The 18861-nt window shown below is 37.3% G+C and overlaps 2 protein-coding genes across 3 annotated transcripts; one reads left to right on the forward strand and one right to left on the reverse strand.

The window, feature by feature from the left end:
• Positions 1 to 1026: 1026 nt before the first annotated feature.
• Positions 1027 to 2897, forward strand: LOC113356880 (stress enhanced protein 1, chloroplastic-like). 2 transcript variants are annotated; one of them, XM_026600112.1, is made up of 4 exons: positions 1027 to 1346; positions 1424 to 1534; positions 2175 to 2368; positions 2563 to 2897. In XM_026600112.1, the coding sequence occupies exons 1-4, from the start codon at positions 1310 to 1312 to the stop codon at positions 2665 to 2667; spliced, it is 447 nt and encodes a 148-aa protein (XP_026455897.1). In that variant the 5' UTR covers positions 1027 to 1309; the 3' UTR covers positions 2668 to 2897. The 2 variants fall into 2 exon arrangements, with proteins under 2 accessions (XP_026455897.1, XP_026455898.1); XM_026600113.1 differs by having other exon boundaries at positions 1185 to 1346; positions 2175 to 2353.
• A 1498-nt stretch (positions 2898 to 4395) lies between these two features.
• Positions 4396 to 5711, reverse strand: LOC113356881 (red chlorophyll catabolite reductase-like). The gene is made up of 2 exons (XM_026600114.1): positions 5241 to 5711; positions 4396 to 5145 (listed from the first exon to the last, which is right to left on the reverse strand). Exons 1-2 carry the CDS (start codon positions 5577 to 5579, stop codon positions 4531 to 4533), a joined length of 954 nt encoding a protein of 317 aa, XP_026455899.1. The 5' UTR covers positions 5580 to 5711; the 3' UTR covers positions 4396 to 4530.
• Positions 5712 to 18861: the final 13150 nt, after the last annotated feature.

Below are 18861 nucleotides of genomic sequence, written 5' to 3' on the forward strand. Positions count from 1 at the left end.
AGGGTGAACCTGTGAAAGGAATGTCTCTAAGCCCATGTTTATCTATTGTGTCATGAACAACTTTATAAGAAGGAGATGGGTTTGTGCTGAAGCTCTGCTTTTCTGAAGAATGTAATGTGATGTTAAGGTCTCCCAATATAAACCATGGTATTGAGAGATTTTCTCCCAAATCTTGAATGAAATGCCATTGTTCTTCTCTTTCTCTATTGTGATGGGAACCATATTTGCAAGATAGCATCAATTTCTTGTCTTGAATTTGAGAACATACAGTTAGATGCATCATGTTTTTGGAAGTATGTAAAATATTTACACCTAATCCATCTTTCCACAAAAGTGCAAGACCTCCAGATTTTCCTATGTTCTCCTGACATTTTATGTTTGGATAACCTAAATGAGCTAGAAATTTTATAACTTTTTCTGGCTTATTTTTGGTTTCAGATAAAAAGACAATGTCAGGGTTATAATTAAAGATGCAATCATTTAAATGATGTCTGGTTATTTTATTTCCAATATCCTGGACATTCCAGGCTAGCACTTTCATTTTTTTGTGTCTTGAGAAGTGTCTAATAATGCACAAGTCTAATTGGCAAAACAAGAAATTCCGAGCAGAGAAATTAAAGGAAATTTGTTTGACTATTTTATAGAATTTTTTTTTTTTATTTTGAGTTAAAAGAGATTTTTTGAAAGTGATGTATACCTGATCATTCTGCCATCCATGATTTTCCTGATTTTGAGCAATGTGGATGTCCCAATCTCCTTGCTCATTGTTGTACATTTGCTTGTAGTATGCTTCATTATCTTCTACGGTGTTGCTGGCTTCTTGATCTTCATTCTGATCTACATAGCTGGCTTGAGATGTGCTGCCATACTCTCTAGTTCTTTTCCTCTTTCTTGCATTTGTGCACTCGTTCTTCGTTATTCATTAATCATTGGAAAACCTTGCTTGCCACCTAAATTGCGCCACATTACATTTGCATAATCTCCTTATCATTTTTTTTTTGTTTTGAAAAAGATAATCTCCTTACCATGTGTAATTAAGATTATGGCGATCTCCATACCTGGTACATTACCTTGATGTATCCCAGGTAAACTCCAGCTGTTTCCCAGGTACCTATGAGATCGCTTCATAGATGTATCGGTATCTGGTGTCAAGGGAGTGTAAGACTTGATGAAACAGGATGGTGCGAATGCTGTAACGCTTTTTCTGAGAAGGAGATAACGACACGTTTGCATTACAATTAGTCGTTTGGTATTAGATAGGAATTCAGAGGTGTGTTCGCATTTGCTGAATTCTCTTTCTGCACCAACAATGGCACAAGCTCAGGTCGTCTCACCCTCTCTCTACTGTAATTCTCTATCCCTCCCTCGCTCTCTCCAGTTTTGTAATTTGAGAATACCCTGTCCTTAATTTCTTCTTTTGCAGATGTTAATGCTCTGAAATCGACAACCCAAACACGAGCTGCTGTAACACGAATTCCATTATCCAGTTTAGCAAGCGGTGCGGGTTCTTTCACCCAAGGATGCTCTCCTCTTTGTAAGTATTGTTGGTAACTTTCTTCTAATTTCTCCATTTTTCTGCTCCCACCATTACAGTGTTTTTTCAAGCTCACTCAGCCTTTTCCCAATGTATTTTTTCCTACCACCGAAGTTGTCAATCTGGTAGAATGGATTTTTACTTATTAAATTGTTTGTAAGCTGATAAATAATGAAGTTATGTAGTTAAGAGCAGGTGTAATGGATATAATTTTCCCCTTTTTATGTCAATTTGCTTGCTTAGGTCAGTGGATTCAGTTTAGACTGAAATTTTAATTATTAAACTTCATTCGTGCTTGATTCTCGAAAATTTGAGCGATGTAATCACATAAATGACAATGGCTTAGTTTGTTAAGACCATTGTGAATGTTATACTTAATTGCATTACAATTAGTCGTGTTTCTAGCTGGGCATGATAAGAGTTTGACGTGTTTCTAGCTATATGTGAATAAGAAGATTCCACCCAGGGACTATGAACATAGGAATGTAATGGGTGTGTTTGGAGACAATTAATAAATTTGTTGTTCCATAAATAGATTCACTGTTTCTGTTTGCTAACTGTTCTTGCTCAAATTCACGTTTTGGATACTAGTTTGACTCGTTGATTAACAGGCGAATTGTATAATTTTTTTTTATTCCAGTGGTATGGAAGGTTTCATGTCAAAGGAAGCCTGAATTAAGATCAAAATCAGTTTCTATTAGAAGTGAACAAAGTGCAAAAGATGACAATGGTTTGGCTGTATGGCTTGGACGGTTTGCAATGATTGGGTTTGCAGTTGCTCTCACAGTCGAAATATCAACAGGCAAAGGACTTTTAGAGGTATTAAGGAGCTTCGTAAGTTGTTCTTTTTTAAGTTATTAATTTGCAAAGTTTGGTACTCTTTTATATCTGTTGTATGATATTCAAGTCCTTGATTTTTATTCGTAAGAGTGGATAAATTTTGGTGATTGGATTTCTGTTTACAAGAGTGTTTTCGTTTTGGAGGAATACTGTTTGAACATAAGAAACCATTTAAACTGATTGTGCAGAATTTTGGACTTCTGACACCATTACCGACAGTAGCATTGGGGGTTACAGCTTTGGTGGGAGTTCTAACAGCAATATTTATTTTCCAATCTGCCTCTAGCGATTGATTAATGGTGAGGTTCTTATGTATGATACCGAGACTACTTGTTAAGAGTAAATACATGTAAGTTATTTCCGTGCATTCTTATTCATGTACTGATTTTGGGTGTGAAAAAAGAACCTACGCTACCTAAGAACTTATCGCAGGAAAAGGTGCATTTGTCTCTCATTCCGTGGTGTAGTGTCTTCATATTGCAGTGTTATGTTGCCCATGAAGTATGGATGTAACTTTTTGTCAGAATTCCTCAATTTTAGGTGTGATATTTCTAACCAAATGAAACTCATATAACCACTCTTCCATAGCAATTGACACAGCATGCATGAGTATGATATGTATTTGCAGTGTATGTTAAAGCAAACACTAGAATGATGAAACTCTATCTCAACCAGGAAAACCAGTGTATCGTGCGTGAGCCAGATAATACAACAGTTCATTCATATAAACACCAGTATGGTAAAGTGATTTACTTTAATCTTAAGGAATATCAACATCTCTCAACTGATAATCGTATAAGTAAAAGTACAAACAATAAGACCTCCTGGAATACAAGGAAAAGGAGGAAAATATTGTAATCTCCCATAAAAAGAAGTAACGAGTACAAAACATGCAGTCATAATATGAAATGATCTTGCATGATACTGTATTCTTTAGATCCGTGTCACTCCAGAAAGCAATGCAATCCCCAATCGCTCATCATATCTTAGTTCTCTACAGATGTCTGCTTTTGTTAACTTTCCCCGTGGAACTATACTTTCAAACTGTTCGACCGTGCAGTTGATATCTACAGAACATCCTTTTGATATGCTTGTCAAGTCTTTCCCATATGTTTCTAGTAGTTTCCGAACCAATGGAAAAGAAAGATAAAACAATGGGAGCTCATATATGTTTTTTTCTACGTACACAAGAAACGAACCGTTCATGATATTATTCGTACCTAATTGCGGCAATGTTGATGATGATGTGATTAAAACCGAGTACTATCACGGCCAGCCGAAACGATTGTATGCAGTAAACAAGACAATGAACCAAATAAGTATAACTGTAATTTCTATATCTCAAATAAGACCTGACAACATCTTTTAAATAGGCAAAGATCATAAAGAATCCTATTAGAACTCTTAAAACCTATTCCTTTTGTAATTAGACTTTTGAGTAGGAAAAACCCTTACTAAAAAGAGTGAAAAACCTCTCAAGAATCCTAGATAACCAAAATACTGAAAGTAAAGCTACTATATTTCTGATTCCCTGCTGTAACAGGTATTCCTATTCCTACCAAGAAGGGCCTACGCAGCAGTGTTGCAACCTTTAGATTCTACCATGAGTTTTGTTTTCTCCAGTTGATGTTTATGATGACTTTACCTATTCATCTTTTCGTCCTTTGAATTTGTCAAGCACGTCGCACCACCTAGAAATTCCCTACACATTCTGGTAATGCTAACGAGAATATATACTATGGGAAATTTGAAGGTATGGATAAATAAATAAATAAAAAGTAATTGAGGGAGAGGTTTTTGTAGTTGGGGTGTATATGCAGTTTGATTTGGTTCATTCAGAGATTTAACAATGGCCATAATGGCTGCATGCGACGTGCACTCTACTGGGGTAAATGCCGTTATCAAAGATTGATAGGCCACCAGCCCACCACGATGACTTCCAGTTCTAGAGTGCCAAGAGCCTTTTTTTTCCCAATTTTTCCCTCACTAATTTTAAGGCCGTGAGGAACTCTGCTTCGAAATTTACCGCTAGTGCTGCTGCTACATTTGAGCTTCTGAATTTGTTGAAATGTACATGTATGGAGGCTAATGAGCGCCTGCGTTTGTTAAAATGGAACATGTATGGAGACTAATGATGTAGCATTACACGGTTATTATTACAAGATATCAAAAGCCTTCTCAATTGCTTTGATGACAAGATCAGCTACATCCTGACCAAACAATCTTGGTAAACTAGAAGCAAGATCCATCTCAACTGTCTTTTTCTTAACCAAAACATCTCTTTTCTTCAATTCAACCTTCTCCGATTCATCTACTCCTCTTTCTATACGAACACACTGATTTAACCAAACCTCCAACATATCCTTAGCAATTGGTCCAACATGATCCTGAATAATCTCTTGCAGACGTGCAGCTCCACCTGATTCACAGTCAATAGTAACGGATATAGCTGTAGGAGATGAGAGAGCTCGAATGTATAATGAAGAAGAAATGTAAGGTCGGATTTCTGATATTTCCAGCAGTTTCTTCCTAAGTTCATCCAAATGGGTTTCTTCGTAAAATGTTTTTAGGTACTCAGCACTGATCACTAGATCCTTCCGAGGTGGTAAATCGAGAATCAAAATGAGTGATTTCGGAGAGTTTTGAAGGAATTCGATGAGAAAACGTGGTGCATCTGTTTTGCTGTTGAGATAAGCAGTGAGTGTTGAAATATCCAATGCTCCTCCATTTGGAAGTCCACAATGAATCCAACTTCCAAGTATACAATCCACCTGCAATTATTTATAAAAATAAAAATGAAAATCTAATCGAAGGGTTGTAATTACTGGTTTAATGTAAGAAAAGATGGTGGAATTTGTGAACATACCAGTGAATTGTTAGTGCCGGACCTGATAAGAAGAGTACCTTGAGAAGTAGCTGAGCTGTTCTGGAAGTATTGAACTTCAGGGGGGAGAGAAGAAGGGAGAAGATCAGGTGAAAGGGTATTCTCCATTTTTGAAACTAAGTCTACCATGAGATTTTTGTTTGAGATTGAAAGATGAGGAAAATCCATGAATTTTGGATGGTTGGTTTGTGGTGTGTCCATGGGTGAGGCTGAGGAAGTGATGATAATGGAGTTATGTTTAGTTTTTGAGATTCTTGATAATGGTGGTGGAGAAAGAGGAAGACGGAAAGGGTGTATAAATTGGTGGGTGAGAACAACCATTTGATCTTCTTTTTAGCTTTTCTGTTTTGCAATAAGAACTCAGTTCTCAGTTATTGCAGCCAGAAAGGGAAGATATTTATGTGGACACTAATTTTTTCTAGCAATAGCTAACACAGTAATGGTGCGGTCAATACCCCCAAGAGAATGAATCATGATTTTGGGCATACATAAATCTTATTAGGCATTTTAATAAAGACAAAAAAGATGTGAAATAAAAAAATCAGAAACTCCCTTAACCAATTTTTTTTAATGACAAATCTGCCCTTTTAGGATTAGTGTTAATACTAATGATTAGTTAAAATAATTCTAATTAGTGATTAGTGATTAGTTTTAAGATTATTTAGTTATAAATTTGTGTAGATGAAAATTTTTGAGTAAGAAAAAAAAGTTAGTTTTTTTTTTGAGAAGGAGAAGGGAAAAATGAGAAAAAAGCTTGTATTTGATTCAATGGATGAGGAGGGTACACTTCTATCTTATGTTTAATCTCACTTTTGTAGCTTAAAATCATAAAAAGTTTGTGTTTTTCACTAAGGTTCGGCGAGTCTGGAATATGTTCGGCTTAATATATCAGCCGAACCCACCTGGATATTGACAACTAATGAACAGTTCGGCAAGCTGAAAGTGTTATTATTATGAGCCGAACCAACTAGTTCGGCTTGTTTAAAAATGTCACAATGAGCCGAACCTAATCCTGTGTGATCTGGAAGAAAAATTACGTGAGGTTCGGCTTATATTGAGAAAATCGTAAGCGCTGAACCTTTTGGTAGTACATGATTCGGCTATTTACATAAGCCGAACCTCGTAAATGTGATAATTGTTGGGGTAAGAATTTTGTATTGGTTCGGCACATAATGTGAATATCGTAATAGCCGAACCTCGTAAATGTGCTAGGTTCGGCACATATTATGATTTTCGAATACGCCGAACCCCTATGCATCTCTATCTGTGACTAGGTTCGGCTTGAAATTTCATGAAATTTCATGCCGAACTGTTCATATACACTTACAGGAAGCTTCTGTGAAGAACAGTTCGGCTAAAAACGCAGCTCAATTTTGAGCCGAACCGAACACCGTAACCGTCATTTAATCGATGAAAAACAACAAATAGGAGATTGGGTTTGTAAAACTTACTTTTTTATCCTCATTTCCGGAGTTGGAGATGCAGTTGGTTCAATTTCTGGTTCAATTGGTGGTTGATTTTCAGTTTCTACACCTTCATCTTCAATTGGTTCTTATTCTTCAATTAATGGATTAGAAGACGATTTGGTTTGCCTAGTCCCTGTTTTTCTTTGTACGAGTCATTATGTAGTTGAGTTTAATCGACGATCAAATTTTTACGAATCGACAATTAATCACGGTGATGAATTTTCTTTTTCGCGGGAGGGGAAGAGTTCGGCTAGAGGAGGAAGAAGAAGAGATGTTAAGGGAAACTGATTTTGATATTTTAGAAAACTGATTTTTGATTTTTGTATTAAGGGTATAAAGGTAATTGAACTACCCATAGGGTACCCCTTATAAGGTCATCCAAGTTAGGATTATTGTTTTGTATGCCTAATAAGATTTCAGCATGCCCAAAATCATGATCCAAGAGAATCTTTTTCAATCACAAGGGTTGTTCAAAATGCAACATGCAATTATGAAAGAATCCTCTTATTGGGCTGCACCCATTTGGGTTTTAGGGGCTTTATAGGATTCTAGTATCCTAAAATTTGTTAGGGGGAGACCTAATTCGTGTTAAAAGTCAGATTTACCATTTAATTATTCTTATTACCTGAAATCAAAATTATTTTAAAGCTGAAAAACCAAAATTAATCACTAACCTCTTTATCTCTTCTTCTTCTCAAAAACAAACAACAAAACAAAACCTATGATCAAATTTTTGATTTTTTTTTGTTCAAATATTCATCGATTTCTGATTTTTTTTATGAAGGTTGATTCTGAAGATGACAAGATCAGGATGATTTCAATTGAATCCACCATCAATTGGTTATGATTCTAATGTTTATGAAGGTGTTGAACCACAAATTATGTCCAAACACCAGTAAATCCTCCAGAATGTTAAGAATCAAAAAACCCACAATTTATTTTACCTTTAGATTGGTTTAATAAGTAAGATTGATGAATTTAGGGTTTAGGAAATATGCTTCTGGGTTGATTACTGCTAGGAGTTCTTGTCGACCTAGCCGTGAAAGGTTAGTTACGATTGGGACTCTAAGAACTCCCAGCTGTGAGGTGTTGGGACTTTCCTACCCGTTAGTTGTTCTGTATTTGTAGAAAACTGAAAATTTTCCTTGTGCTCGGCTAGGAATTCCTCACCGTAACCGTAGTATCCCAGCCGTGACACTAGTTTCCAGGCCATATGAGCTTTTAGCGGTTAAATCTTGTAGTTTTTCTATCCGTGTACATTTTAGGCGCTTGGGTTTAAAAGCACCTTCCAACCGTTAATGTTATTCACAATCGGGTCTTTTATTGTTTCATAACTGTAAACATCTGAGTGAAAGTCAATTGTTTCTTTATTCTTATATAATTGTATCATTTTTAGGAACCGGGAAAAGTAAAAAGGCATATATACATACTTCATAACACTTCATTGAAACGAAAAGGCATACATTTTCATAGTATAAAAATTAGAGGATAGATCATTACATTGCAAACATGGGTTTTAATAATAGTGATCAAAATCAAGTACTTTCTTCTAAGACATGATAGCAACCATTAAGGTCAAACTTCTTACCATGGATATCCTCATAATCGGTTTCGGCCATCTCCAACTGGAAAACATATCAATTATAAGTTAGTATTCTCAAAAATAATTTTTGATGGACGAATTATTGATAAACTTACTCTTTGAGCATGTGGCATATTGAGATTTTTTTCCTTTCAGATTTTCATTTCCTCTTTGAAAGCTTCTGATTGTGGAAAGAGCTTCTCGAATATTTTCTTAACGAGTCTCAACGATCTTCCACTATGATTTCCGTCTAACGCCACAAAAACAATGCACACACGGTTTCAAAAAGAATCGGAAGATTCATATGGGTAAATTTTTACATCTTAGTAATGCTTCGCTACCGTCAGCCACGCTCTAACGATTGCAACATCCTCCTCGGTAGTGTAGCGAGTAACCATGTTTCTTCTTTTTTGTTAGAGAAAATTATAGGGAAAAGAAGAAATTTGAGAGTTTTTGCACAATTTCTTTGTTGGAGAAGGGTCATTTTATAGCAAACAATGACCCAACAGCTAGGTTTAACAAAAAAACTAGCCGTTCCTCGAAAAACTCAATGAATCCAAGGTCTACGGCCATGATACATAGAAAGACTAGGCCATAAAAGCTCAATCAACTGGTTTTTAACTTTTACCAAGCCGTAAGTATGAACTTTACAAGTCAATTCATATGCAATCCCAGATTTACGGACATGATACATAGAAGAAAACGAGTTGTATAAGCATTTACAGATAAGTTTTAACCTTACCAAGCCGTAAATATGAATTTTCCCAGTCATTTTATACACGTCCCAACCGTAAATGCTTATACGGCCTGGTCTCTTCTATAAATCCTGGACGTAAATCTGGGATTATATTAAGTTATTGCATTGAATTTTTCGAGAAACGGCAAAAAACTAGCCGTTGGGTCATTCTCTGCTATAAAATAACCCTTCTCCAACAAAGAAATTGAGCACAAACGCTCAAATTTCTTCAAACTCCCAAATTGTTGCAACAGAAAAGATGGAACGTGGTTACTTGATGGGTGTCGTAAGCTCAAAAAATTAATAATGTTATTTCCACACAATTAGCTGGTAATATAATGGAAGCAAGGATCGTTCCCACGAAGAGCAGGGAGTTTAGTTGTTAAAAATGTCACAAGTGGGGGTTTTTGTTTTAGATTCAAAAGCTAAATAAATAATAAAGCAATGAGAAGTAATTAAGATTGCAAGCAAAATGGAGTGAGATGATCGAGGAATCCTTCTTCGTAACTAAATATTCATCAAAGTAGTATATTCATCCATTCATCATTAATCATAAATTATTACTAACCGTAAGATAACATATACGCTTAGCTATCTCCAAAATCCCTTAAGCCACTAGACAACAGGTACGCTTAGTCGCCAGAGTCTATCTGTCTGAACCACCTTGAGGTACGCTTACAAGATGTAATTTAGACGAATGTTTTATGGTCTGTGAATTTAGGTTTAATCCTAGTAGTTAGACTCAGTACGCTCGGTCTACTTTCTAGTGTTGTGTTTACACGCGATTGCTTTACGGAATCCCTCCGCAAGGTCTCACGTTCTCTACTTGTGTAAGAAATTATTCAACAATTACGGATATCTTAACCTTTATTAGCATTAAATTGAGTTAACAAATATATTCAGTTGGCCACCTAAACAATCTATCAATCAATCATATTCATTTTTAATAATAAACACAAACAATAATCATATGAAGAAATCAGAACAAATTCATATACTAAATCAAATCATATATAGTACTTAGAATTCATCCTCAATCAAATAAGTAAATTAGCTAGACATAATGGAGTTTATAGAAAGCAAACTGTAGTTGTAGAAGAACTCTAGATACTGCTGCTTCTGTTGCAGGAGATCAGCCACTGTCGCCTTGTTGCAAGAAAACTTTAGCTACTACTGCCTCTGTTGCAGGAGATCAGCCACTATCTCCTTGTTGCTATAACCTTTCTGCTACTAGTGCATATGTGAAGTCTTTATGCTTCTGTTCTTCTCTGGAGAATTTTATCGAGCAGTTTGTGGGCGTGAAAGTGAGGGTGAGGAGATATCTTTTGGTTGCAATTTGGACCTCTATTTATAGCAATCGAACCCTGAAAATTCGAATCTGATAACCACACAACAATTCTAAACCGCCACGAACAATCAAACGCGCTTTAATCTTCACCATTCATCTTGAAATTCAACGGTAAAAGCATCACTCGGCGGCTGTTTTGCAGCTGCAGTATCAATCCAAAACCATTCTCTGACTGAATTGTCGCTCAAGTCTTGACTTCCAAAGATTATCCAACCTCCACAAACGCGTATCGATGATTCCTTGTTTATCTTGGACGCAGAAATATCCTACAGAGTCCACAATAATCACGGCAGCAGCATCAGTTCCATCCTGTATTCTTGGTCGAATATCTTGCTAACAACATATCAAACTCCTCAGGTTCGTGCTTATCTGTTCCTTGTCCAGCTCGAGGTCCAAATCTTCCAAGCTCGAGCAACCAATTCTTTCTGATCAACTTATCATGAACAACAACACCGATGTCCCGCTTCTTCATTTCTTTATTGCCAACGGCAGCAGCAAAACCTGAGTCATAACTGATTTGAATCCCAGCTCGAGTTCTGCTCCATCTTGACCTTATTTCATCGTTAATGGGAGCAGCATCGCCTTCTCATCACCATTATGATGATCACTTCCAATAAGTTATCATCTTATGCTCATCTCTTATCTGTCACACCAAAGCCCAAGCATCACTGCTTCTCTGTTTTTCAATCGCCGGTGATTCTCAAACTCTATCAACAACTTCTTCTTACCACTGCCAATGGCAACAACTACTCTTTCATCTCTTCACAGCACCATCAACTCATTCCCAGCAGCATCAGAATCATCACGAACAAAGGCCAGCACCGGCACAAGCCCCATCCTTTCTGTTTCATCTCAATCACCATGAGCTTCTACATCAAGACAGCGTTCTGTTTCGAGCTCAAGTGTCATGGTTGGCAGCAACAGCAACCTCAAGTTTATCATCACAGGCAACTCGAGAATCAGTCATCGACCCATCTCATCTAACAGCAACCCAATGATCTTCTCGAACTCCGAACCCATATCCTTTAGTCTCTGATCAACTCCATCGATCACCACTTCCCTGTTAATCTTCAGTACGACAACATGAGATTGGCCGGAAAACTCATCGTGTTCTGTTGAGGGAAAGAAGATGATGGTGGCATCCCTGAACTGAATGGCCTGGTGTCCTTAACACTATTTGAATTCTAACTTACCATCAGTAAATGACATGACTTCCTTTAGCAGTTCCTTTGAAACAGTCACCCCTTAACAGGATGACTGCCCCTTAACGTACAATGGGATGTTAATAGCACTGCCCTTTAAAATGACCATATTACCCTTATAATCTTCCGAGTTCTTGTTTTGTTCGTAACTTCTTCATACGAACTCAGAAAGACTTCGTTCTTTCGTCGTTGACTTCATCTTCCTGTCTTCTACAAAATGATGGCTAGAAATCCTCCATTTGAACGAGTTCCACTAGTCTTTGGCCCTTCTTCACTTGTAGCTAGCTTCTTTTATTGCACAATTAAGTGTCAATTCACTTCTTTCAGATGATTAACCTAATAAAACACAAATAAGAGAAAACAAGTGTAATGTACAATAATTTGCAAGAATACAAACAATTACTAGCATGGAATTAACACTAAATATATGTAAAATATGGACTTATCAAATTCCCCCACACTTGGCTTTTGCTAGTCCTCGAGCAAACTACCTAACTTAAAACAAAATACAACAACTCCATTTCGCCGAGGATACGGTTACACTTAGCATGTGAAACAAGCCTTTAAACCCCTAGGTGTCCATAGTGGACGAGTTATAGTCTTGTGAGGGCTTATGAGAGGTATACCCACAAAACCTACTCCAACTTCTAAGCGCTCCAGCGTCCCAAGCATCCAAAGAGCTATGAGGACATAAAGTTTCTGCATGCTAGTAATAAGAAGTTAGAAATACCAAAGGACATATTCATTCTTAAATCTTGAGTGATAAATAACCACACCATAATGAGAGAATGCGTGTTTGAGAGCGATCAATAAGCATTTCGCCTCGACTTCTGCCTCACTTAAAAGGATTTTATGATAATTGCACTCAATAAGATAGCTTTTTATGGGTCTCACATGTGTGCAGGTAGGAATGAAGAGAGAATCCTACACACGTTGAATAGTGGGAAGGAAACCTTCCGAATTATTTCTGGAGACCCCACAAGATCGAGGGAAATAAAAATATTTTCTGATGTTCTCTAAGAAAGGAAATCAACCACTATAGCAAGGATGGGAGTACTTACCACCTTCACATCCGATCGGCAGTGTCGAAAGCATCACTCTCACAGCATCCAATAGAAACGTAGTCTTCAGCTCGTCTTCTTCATCTTCTCGGTCTTCGTCTTCGGCTTCAACTGTTGCTGATAAACTCTTGAACTTCGCAGAACTTTGACAATTTGTAACTTTTTTCCTCAATTTCCTTGTTGTTTGAAACTTCTTTATATGTTTTTCTTCCACATGTCCTTATTGATGAAATAACAACCTAAATGCAAATCTCTTTGTATTATTATTATTTTTATTATTTTTATTTTATTTTATTTTTTTGAGAAGAGATTGCAACTAAAACAATAAATATGAAATACAATTAACATGGCCATGTGAGAAGTATGTTACCACTTTGATCTTCACAACTTGTAATGTCTTTGTATCATAAACTTCAATAATTCTCATCTTTTGATTTTCTTTGCTCTTGTAATAAGTCTTCAACATGTATATAAAAGTCCGCTCATTATATGTTGTTTTTACTTGGATATGAAATTTTTGCTCTTCCTTGAATTGTTGCTTGTAAACCTCAAACGTCTTCAACTTCCCTTGTAGATTCTGATGTCGCTCCACTTGTTGATGATGATGGTGTGTTTCTATGGAGCTGTCCTTGGCGAGAGAGAATGGTGCTAACTGCAAATCAAACTACAAGAAGGTGGTTTTCATCTATAGACGTCACCCTCATGATTGAAAAAATTAGCACTCAAGAGATCAAAAGTAGTGATTCTATTGGTGGGAGGTTGGGTATCTCACCATTCTACCCGGAATTAACGTGCGGTGACACACACTCAGAAGAAAGCTCTTTAGTCATTTATAAAAAAGAAATCTGGTCTGGTGCCTCGGTTGATATGAAAATGGGTAGTCTCCACTAATTATTGATCAGCAATTCTAATAATGCATTTCTCCCTACACCTCATTTGCATCACCGGCATGATTAAATCCATTATTTAACACTCCAATTCGTAAGAAATCCGAACGTAGTTCCCTAACACTTCCAAATTCAGTTATGTCGGTCAGAATTCTCTATGTAAACATACCTAGAAGTATGCTAGTGACTCTAAAATCTCTACAAGTTGAAAGTTTTATGCAAAAAAAAAAATGAAAAATCTATATGCAAAATACTCCCCCACACTTAAACTTCACACTGTCCTCAATGTGTAAAACCGAAAATTCTGCAGCAGATAAAACGAAAAAACTGTGCAAATTGATGAGGAATTTGGAAAAACTACGTTTCACAAAAGTTGTTCATATAAGTGTTTTCTACAAAGTGTCAAAAGGGCACAGTGTTTCGATAAACAGTCTGACAGTTATGGTCTCTGGACTGAACTACGCGCAGTCTGAATATTTCTGACGAAAAGGTATTCGTCATAATTCTCTTCTAAGATAGATTCCGGATTCAATGAAATTAAACATGGGGATGAAAATATGATATGAAAATAATAAAAACAAAGAATAAAAGGGTTTAAGATACAAAACCTATGGGTTGCCTCCCATTAGCGCTTAGTTTAAAGTCGTCAGCCCGACTGGGAAGTCTCCTTACTACTCCTCCAGAGGGAGTAAATCTTGAAGTCTAATTGCGTCCACCTTCTCAGTAGAGAAGTTTTCTTAATATGGCTTCAATCTATGGCCGTTGACCTTGGATGTTATCCCGGTTTTACTACTAGTAATCTCAACTGCACCATGAGGAAAAACATTACTAACAATAAAAGGTCCAATCCATGGGGACCTTAGCTTACCAGGAAATAAATGAAGACGAGAATTAAATAAAAGAACTTTTTGTCCCACAACAAAATTCTTTCGAGAAATCATCTTGACATGGAAAAGCTTAGTCTTTTCCTTGTATATACGAGCACTCTCGTAAGCATCGTTACGTATCTCCTCTAGATCATTGATTTGTAGTTGCCTTTGTTTCCCCGCTTTGTCATACTCCATGTGGCACATATTTAATGCCCATAAAGCCCTGTGCTCAAGTTCAACTGGGAGAGGGCACGCTTTTCCATAAACCAATCGATACGGAGACTGATTATTTATTTTCTGGGGTTGTAGTAATAGTGGTTATAAAATAGGGTTCTTTTCAGACTTGTGAAAGCAGATTTTTTTAGATTTAATAAAAATTATATACACAAAAATATTAACAATGGTGCAAGAGGTACTGGGGTTTAGGATTCCACCGAATTCATTTATTAAGGTTCAAATAATGATTCTTTTAACAATTATAGCTCAGTAAATATATAAAATATATTGACTCTTATTTTTGCCAAGATAAATTCTCCAAATATTAGTTGTAAATGTTAAGCATGAGGCATCAAATCATCTAAGCTAAGCATGCCGCATCAAATCAAATGACAACTAATTTTTTCAAATCATAATTTCAATTAAAATTAGTGCAAAAGTCATGAGAAGAATTAAATATAATTACCCAAGTGTGAAATAAGGCTTCCTCCATCACCCCAGTGTTGGGGTTTAGCTCATCATGGTGAAAAACCTCTCAAAATATTTCATTGATGCTCAAAAGTGTTTTACAATGAAGAGAAGTACAAGAAATTGATGTAAAACAGAACTCTGCGACCCACAAGAGGCGTCCAAAATCAACGACAGAGCTGAGGTGCTGTTGTCGTTGAAGAACTACGACCCGCAAGGGACAGTCGATGTTTCTGTTGATAAACGACTGATGCTGTGAGTCCGTTCTTCGTGTTTTTCAGGCGTGTTAATGGCAGCAGCAGCAGCAGCAGGTAACTTCTCTGCAACTCCTCTTGCGCCTCTCTGCTCGCCTCCAAACCTCCCCAAACTCTCGACAGCCCCTTCTTCTCGACACTAGGGACCTATTTATACACAACGGTCACTCCAATCCTTGTAATAACTCCAAGAATATCCGGCCATAAAAGAATATTTTCCGATATTTTTTTTCTTTATTTCTCTGATTCGTTACGGATTGTTTCCTGGTTTATCTCTTTCACGCATCATCTCTGAGTTGTAGGAGAAGTTTCCAGCCAATAGAGTTAACCCATGCACGTCTCTTCCATCCAACAATTAATAGAATATCTTCCCTATTTGAGAATATCTTCCCTGTTTTGATTCCCACCGATTATCTAACCAAATTTGACCGAATCCAACACCCATACCAGCTATGTCTAGGACCTAGGAACAAACCCATTTAATTTGGGCCATTGAATCTCACTGGAACACCTTAGAATCATCAACCCTAGTCACGGCAGTTCAAGACAATTTTTTCCCGCCAATTTTGAGAATTTGAATTGTTGAAGAAGGTGCCCCTTATCCTGGACTGGGGTGCGAATAGCAGATGCCTTGGGGGTGACCTGGGGGTGCCCCTTAGTAATTAGGTTACCCCTTATCCAAACTTCGGAGTCCGAATAACACGTGTCCTCCGGGTGCCAAAATCAACTTTTCGAGCCGAATTTTCCAAAAATGTTTATTTCCTAAAAATACATAAAAACACAATATTAGTACAAAAATAGAGTTCCAACAATACTGACATTGAGGACAAATTAGACACAAAAATGTGTCTATCAGAGACATACCAATCGGTGTCTTGTATGTTGTTCTATACGCCCATAATGCATCGTTTAGTCTAAAACTCCAATCCTTTCGTGTGGTGTTAACGGTTTTCTCAAGGATGGACTTAATCTCACGATTTGAAATTTCAGCTTGCCCATTAGTTTGTGGGTGATACGGCGTACCAATCTTGTGTGTAATGTTGTACTTCTTGAGGAGAGCGTGAAAGGATTTCTTGAAGTGCGAGCCTCCATCACTGATAACCACTCTTGGTGTACCATGTATAGAGAAAATATATTCCTTCACAAACTCACATACAACTTGAGAATCATTAGTAGGGGTGGCTTTTGCTTCCACCCATTTAGAAACATAATCCACAGCAAGAAGTATATAAAATTTTCCATTCGAATTAACAAAAGGACCCATAAAATCAATGCCCCACACATCAAAAATCTCGATAGTGAGAATAGGATTGAGGGGCATTTGATTTCGAGCACCTAGATTGCATGTTCGTTGACATCTATCACAAGATTTGCAAAAAGCATATGCATCCTCAAATAGGGTAGGCCAATAAAAGCCACTCTCAAGGACTTTGAGAGCGGTACGTTTTGCACCAAAGTGACCACCACAAGCATAAGAATGACAAAAAGATAAAATAGATTGAAATTCAGAGTTAGGTACGCACCTGCGAATAATCTGATCAGCACCATATTTCCACAAGTAGGGCTCATCCCACACATACTGCTTGGCTATTTTCTTAAGCTTTAACTTTTGAAAGTTAGACATCGTACTAGGTACTTGCCTTGTAACCAAATAGTTTACTATATCAGCATACCAAGGTGTTGATTCTTCAATTGAGAAAAGTTGTTCGTCTGGAAAACGATCTTGTAAAGGAAGTGCTTCTTCGGAAACAACAAGTCTACTAAGATGATCGGCAACTGTATTCTCAACACCTTTCTTATCTCTGATTTCCATATTGAATTCTTGCAGCAAAAGAATCCAACGTATGAGTCTTGGCTTGGCCTCCTTCTTTTTTAATAGGTACCGTAGTGCTGCATGATCAGAATATACAATCACATTGGTACCCACCAAATAAGCTCTAAATTTTTCTAATGCAAATACTATAGCCAACAACTCCTTCTCAGTAGTAGAATAGTTGATTTGAGCATCGTTTAGGGTCCTTGATGCATAATAAATCACATGTGACCTCTTGTCTACTTTCTGACCCAAAACAGCTCCGACTGCATAATCACTTGCATCACACATTAACTCGAACGGCAAACTCCAGTCAGGTGACTTAATAATTGGTGCAGTAGTCAACAATTCCTTCAATTTATTAAAGGAATCCTTGCACTCCTGGTTGAAGTTAAAGGCAACCTCCTTTTGCAACAATTTGCACATCGGCATTGAGATTTTGGAGAAATCTTTGATAAACCTCCTATAAAAACCTGCATGACCAAGAAACGAGCGAATTTCCCTCACCGAAGTGGGGTATTGTAAGTTCCTAATCAAGTCTATCTTTGCCTTGTCTACCTCGAGCCCTTGAGAGGAAACGATGTGGCCAAGTACAATTCCATGGTTTACCATAAAGTGGCATTTCTCCCAGTTTAAAACCAAATTAGTGTCTATGCATCTTTTAAGCACAAGTTCAAGATTATTTAAACAAATATCAAATGAATCGCCATAAACACTAAAGTCGTCCATAAACACCTCAATGATGTTTTCCACGTAATCAGAAAATATACTAACCATACATCTTTGAAAAGTGGCAGGCGCATTGCAAAGACCAAATGGCATTCTTCTGTATGCAAATGTACCGAAAGGACAAGTAAAGGTAGTCTTCTCTTGATCCTCCGGTGCAATAACAATTTGATTGTAGCCCGAATAACCATCCAAAAAGCAATAATGAGAATGTCCCGCTAACCTCTCTAACATCTGATCAATGAAAGGCAAAGGAAAGTGATCCTTGCGTGTAGCCGAATTGAGCTTTCTGTAGTCTATGCACACTCGCCATCCTGTTTGAACTCTTGTTGGAATAAGTTCATCATCTTGATTTCTAACAACAGTGACACCTGATTTCTTAGGCACCACTTGCACCGGACTAACCCATTTGCTGTCAGAAATTGGGTAAATCACCCCACACTTAGTAATTTGAGGATCTCTTTCTTCACGACCTCCATCATTGGGGGGTTAAGCCTACGCTGAGCATCACGTACTGGCTTTACATCATCTTCCATTAGGATTCTATGCATGCACATGGCTGGACTAATTCCTTTGATATCAGCAATTGTCCAACCAATAGCCGTTTTGTGCTCTTTCAGAACCCGAAGAAGGCGTTCTTCCTGTACTGCTGTGAGATTCTTTGCAATAATGACTGGAAGCTCTTCCCCATCACCCAAGTAAGCGTACTTTAAGTGATCTGGTAGAGGTTTCAGCTCTAATTTAGGTGCCTGCACAACAGAAGGTAAAGGAACTTCATCAGTTACAGGTAAGGAGATATATGAAATATTACCTCTGGTAACTTCTTGTGATGCCGTTAAAGCACCACATGTTTCAACAAACTCTTTGGGAATATCAACATCCAAGTTAGGCATGCCATGGACGTCCATATCTATGCTTTTTGTAGCACAGATTCAAGTTCATCTTCGTTGTGCAAATCAAACATCTGTTGTGCTA

This window comes from Papaver somniferum, chromosome 3 (genome assembly GCF_003573695.1).
Source record: "Papaver somniferum cultivar HN1 chromosome 3, ASM357369v1, whole genome shotgun sequence".
NCBI lineage: Eukaryota > Viridiplantae > Streptophyta > Magnoliopsida > Ranunculales > Papaveraceae > Papaver > Papaver somniferum.

What these genes read in the sequence shown, in the direction of transcription:
- LOC113356880 (XM_026600112.1), top strand. Translation starts at nt 1,310, where the DNA reads ATGGCACAAGCTCAGGTCGTCTCACCCTCTCTCTACT. An exon ending in CGTCTCACCCTCTCTCTACT is followed by an intron (nt 1,347 to 1,423) that starts GTAATTCTCTAT and finishes CTTCTTTTGCAG; the next exon opens with ATGTTAATGCTCTGAAATCG. An exon ending in TAGAGGTATTAAGGAGCTTC is followed by an intron (nt 2,369 to 2,562) that starts GTAAGTTGTTCT and finishes CTGATTGTGCAG; the next exon opens with AATTTTGGACTTCTGACACC.
- LOC113356881 (XM_026600114.1), bottom strand. Translation starts at nt 5,579, where the DNA reads ATGGTTGTTCTCACCCACCAATTTATACACCCTTTCCGTCTTCCTCTT. An exon ending in CCGGCACTAACAATTCACTG is followed by an intron (nt 5,146 to 5,240) that starts GTATGTTCACAA and finishes AAATAATTGCAG; the next exon opens with GTGGATTGTATACTTGGAAG.